The sequence below is a fragment of the Aptenodytes forsteri genome, unplaced genomic scaffold (assembly GCF_000699145.1).
Source record: "Aptenodytes forsteri isolate BGI_AS27 unplaced genomic scaffold, ASM69914v1 Scaffold53, whole genome shotgun sequence".
NCBI classification, from domain to species: Eukaryota; Metazoa; Chordata; class Aves; order Sphenisciformes; family Spheniscidae; genus Aptenodytes; species Aptenodytes forsteri.
The window spans coordinates 11,730,899-11,734,666 of record NW_008795909.1 but is presented as its reverse complement, the minus strand read 5'-3'; the positions used below and the strand labels follow the sequence as shown (position 1 = coordinate 11,734,666).

The window sequence follows — 3,768 nt, the reverse complement described above, 5'->3', positions numbered from 1 at the left end:
CCTACAACCCCCCTCACTCTTACCTTTCGTTCCCAGGGACCGCGGGGGCCGATGGGTCTTTCTGGCCCGAAGGGGGAGAAAGGCGAGCCGGTAGGTGATGGGCACGGGGCTGTCCCACAGTGGTCCCTGGGGAGCAGCGGGGACCCTGGCGGGCACATCCCACCCCTGGCACCTCCTGGCACTCAGTGTCTGGGTGACCACAGGGTCTCCTTGTCTCCCTGCTGGGCCCCTGGCCTCAGGGTGGCACTGTGGCCCCCATCCTGCACCAGGGACACAACAGGGTATATGGGGACACTGAAATTTTTTTTCCTCTCCCCCCTCTTTCAGGGAGAACCCAGGGTGATCGTGGATGGAGGACAGGGGCTGCCAGGCCGGAAAGGGGAGCCGGGCACACCGGTAGGTATGGGGGTGGTGATGCTGGGGGGTCTCCGCCAGCACCCCCAGCCTGTGCTGCAGCCCCAGTTAATGGAGCATCTCTGTCCTCCAGGGCAGCCCTGGCCCCCCTGGGAGCCCCGGCCCACGGGGACCGTTTGGTGATCCAGGCCCCCCTGGTCCGCTTGGACCCGTGGGGCCACCGGGACCTCCAGGAGAGTTTGTGAAGGTACATGCCCCCCTGGTGCTGCGCGGGGACAGCTGGGAGGACATGTGAACAGACAGACGGAGGGACAGCCAGCAGCTTGAAGCTGCTCCCCTGTGCAATACTTCTGGTCCCACTCATGGGCTGTGCCCACACACACATACACATGCATGAGCTGTTGCTGGCACTGGGCAGTGTGCAGAGGCACATGGCATGCATGTGCCCTGATACCACTGACGATGGGCTCTGTCCAGCATGTTCTGCCTTTCCATTCGAGCGGGCAGGCGAAGAGCCCAGACCTGCCCTTATCTGCTTTTTTTTGCCCTTGCAGGGGGAGAAGGGTGACCGAGGGGAGAGGGTGAGTGGCTCCGCATTTCCCTGGCTCCTCTGCCCTCCTGGACAGAGGTCCCTTGGGTGCCCGAGGGCACCGCAGCCCCCCCAGGGTGCTGGGAAGGACTGAGCCCTCTGGGGCTGTCACACAGGAGCTGACCCCTGTCTCTGCAGGGTCCCCCCGGACTTGTGGATGGGGCAGCACCTCGAGGGGAGCCCGGCCCTGCGGTGAGTCTGGCCCCCGGGCCAGCAGGGACAGCAGAGGGGAGTGGGGCTGCGGCAGCCATGTATCCCCAGGGCTGAGCTGTGCTCTCTTGCAGGGCCTGCCTGGGGACCCCGGGCCCCGGGGACCTTCCGGGCCCCCCGGCCTGAAGGGAGAGAAGGTAAGAGGGCGGTGGGGATGCTCTGCTCTGGGGCCAGACCCTGCACCGCTCTCCAGCGGGGATGCCCATCCCCATCTCATGGGCATCCCCATCTCATGGTCATGGCTGTCACCTTTCCTAATCCCCAGGGTGATGGCAAAGAAGGTTTCCCAGGGCCGCCCGGCCACCCTGGGGACCCAGGAGATCGGGTAAGTTTCCCAAGAGAAGGTAAGGTGGGCAGGAGCCAGCCTCACTGGTGAGCCGAGCCCCGAGGCACCCCGGAGGGTTCCAGCTCCAGCCAGCATGGGTGTTTGCCCTGCCATGCTGGAGGTGACATCTTCTCAATCCTCCTTTGCAGGGCCCTCGGGGACCACCGGGGGAGCAAGGCAGGAAGGTGAGTGCTGTGGGGACCAAAGGGATGCTCTCACCTTGCCTTCAGCGGGGAGAAAAGGGTTCTGGGTGCTGTGCCAGGACCTGTGCTGTCCCCCGCGGGTCCTGCTGACACCATCTTCCTCCTGCACCAGGGAGACCGCGGGGCGCCAGGCGAGCTGGGAGAGATGGGCGAGAAGGTGAGATGGCGCCAGAGCAGGACCATGCCATTTGGCAGTGTTGGCGGGTCCTGGTGTCCCTGTGGCCCTGTGGTGGCTGTGTGTGGTGGTTGCTGTCAGAGCCCAGTGGTCTCGGATGGGATTTGGGGCCGGGCCCTGAAGGGCTCTGGGGCAGCATGTGGGGCAGGGGCAGTGTGGCATGGAGGGAGGAAGGCTCCCTGAAACCCTTCTCTGCTTCGCTCTGCAGGGGGACCGTGGCGTGCCAGGACCCGAGGGTGAGAAGGTAGGTGGGCTGGGGCAGCTGCAGCCACGCCGGGGCGATGCCTGCCCTGCCCTGGAGCAGCTGCCCTGGCATGGGGTGGGAGGATGCCCCTGACACCTTCCTCTTCCTCCCCTCCTCCAGGGCGAGGTGGGAGCCCCAGGGCGCCCAGGGCCATCGGGCAGAGAGGTGAGTTGGGGTAGCGGCTGCGGTGCTGTGGACCCCGCACCCTGGGAGCGGGGGGCTGCCATGCCCCAGGTGTGCATCCCCAGGCACCGCCAGCCCCCTGAGGTCTCTACTCTTGCCACAGGGAGCTCCAGGACCGGCCGGCCCCCAGGGGGAGAAGGTGAGGGCAAAGCAGGGTTCCAGTGGGGTGGCAGGGGGCTGCTGGGGCAGGGGCCAGAAATGACACCCATCTCTCCGCAGGGTGATCCGGGACCACCTGGCAAGCCGGTAAGTGATGCTGCCCGGCGGGTCAATCTCTGCCTGCCCCAGCCCCGGGACAGGGAGCCATGGGCAGCGCCCAGCACGGTCCCCTCTGCTTCTCCCCCAGGCTCCCAGCGTGGCCGGTGTTGGAGGAGAGAAGGTAACCCTACCCCGGCCGTGCCCCCCCAGCCCCACGCTGGCACCCTGTGGGGCACGGCCATGGGCTGGGGAGGGGGGACAGCACAGCTGGGCATCAACCTGAGGGGATGCCTATGCTGGTCCCCAGACCTGGCTGTCCCCAGCTATAGTGGGGGGAAGGGGGATGGTTTGGGGGGGCTGATGGTGCCATTTCGTCTGCTCCAGGGTGACAGAGGCTTCCCAGGACCTGAAGGACCTCCTGGCCCCAAGGGCGACGCAGGAGATAAAGGCGCCCGTGTGAGTACTGCATGGGGATGGGGGTCACAGGGGGCACGGCACAGCCCCCCCTGGGCTCATGGTGCCTGTGCAGTTGCTCTAAGCTGCATCCCTTCATGTCTAGGGTGCCCCTGGCTTGAGCATCCCGGGGCCGGCCGGCCCCAAAGGCGAGCAGGGCGATCGGGTGAGTCTGGGTGTGCCCAGGGCTGGGGCTGGCCAGGCTCTGCCCCGGGACACTGGCTCGTGGCCCAGTCCCTCCCCTGGCATGGGCTCATGGCCCCAGTCCCTCCCCCAGCATGAGGCCGCCGTGGTCCCCGGTGACACGTGCTCTCCCTCTCCAACAATCAGGGTATCGTTGGCCTCACGGGCAGGAGCGGCCCAAAGGTAATGTCACTACAGGAGGCATCACCCCTCCATCCGTCTGTCCATCCATTGGGCTCTGGAGGGGCTGTCCAGCACGCCACACCACAATGCCGCTCCGGGGAGTGGAGGGTGCCGTGCTGAGCCCCTTCTCCACCCGGCAGCCCCCGCACTCCCCCTATACTGCCCTGACCCATTCCCTGTTCCCCCCTGCCTAGGGCGATCCGGGGGAGCCGGGGGAGAAGGGCGAGTCAGGCCGAGCAGGCACCCCAGGGCAGACCGGGCTGCGTGGCAAGGAGGTAGCGTGGGGTGAGGGGAGTAGCGGGCCCGGGGGCCATGGGGCACTGGGGCCCCGAGGAGGTGGGGTCCGGCGGGGAGCAGGGGGCCACTGGTGACTTGTGCTTTTCTCCCCCTGGCTGGTGCCCACTGACCTGTACCGCAGGGAGAGCGTGGAGAGAAGGGTGATGAAGGCACCCCGGTAAGTGAGGGCCC

At 67.0% G+C, this 3,768-nt stretch overlaps 1 protein-coding gene across 1 annotated transcript in view; it reads left to right on the top strand.

Moving 5' to 3' along the window:
* Window positions 1-3,768, top strand: part of COL7A1 (collagen type VII alpha 1 chain) — a 37,152-nt gene that overhangs the window by 15,271 nt on the left and 18,113 nt on the right. The window contains 18 exon segments of the mRNA XM_019473432.1: window positions 37-90; window positions 328-396; window positions 909-935; window positions 1,082-1,135; window positions 1,228-1,290; window positions 1,419-1,478; window positions 1,628-1,663; window positions 1,794-1,838; window positions 2,065-2,100; window positions 2,221-2,265; window positions 2,387-2,422; window positions 2,503-2,529; window positions 2,630-2,662; window positions 2,866-2,937; window positions 3,041-3,100; window positions 3,265-3,300; window positions 3,495-3,575; window positions 3,719-3,768. The exon segment at window positions 3,719-3,768 is cut by the window's right edge and continues 94 nt beyond it. Of these exon segments, the coding sequence (XP_019328977.1) occupies window positions 37-90; window positions 328-396; window positions 909-935; window positions 1,082-1,135; window positions 1,228-1,290; window positions 1,419-1,478; window positions 1,628-1,663; window positions 1,794-1,838; window positions 2,065-2,100; window positions 2,221-2,265; window positions 2,387-2,422; window positions 2,503-2,529; window positions 2,630-2,662; window positions 2,866-2,937; window positions 3,041-3,100; window positions 3,265-3,300; window positions 3,495-3,575; window positions 3,719-3,768 (884 nt within the window).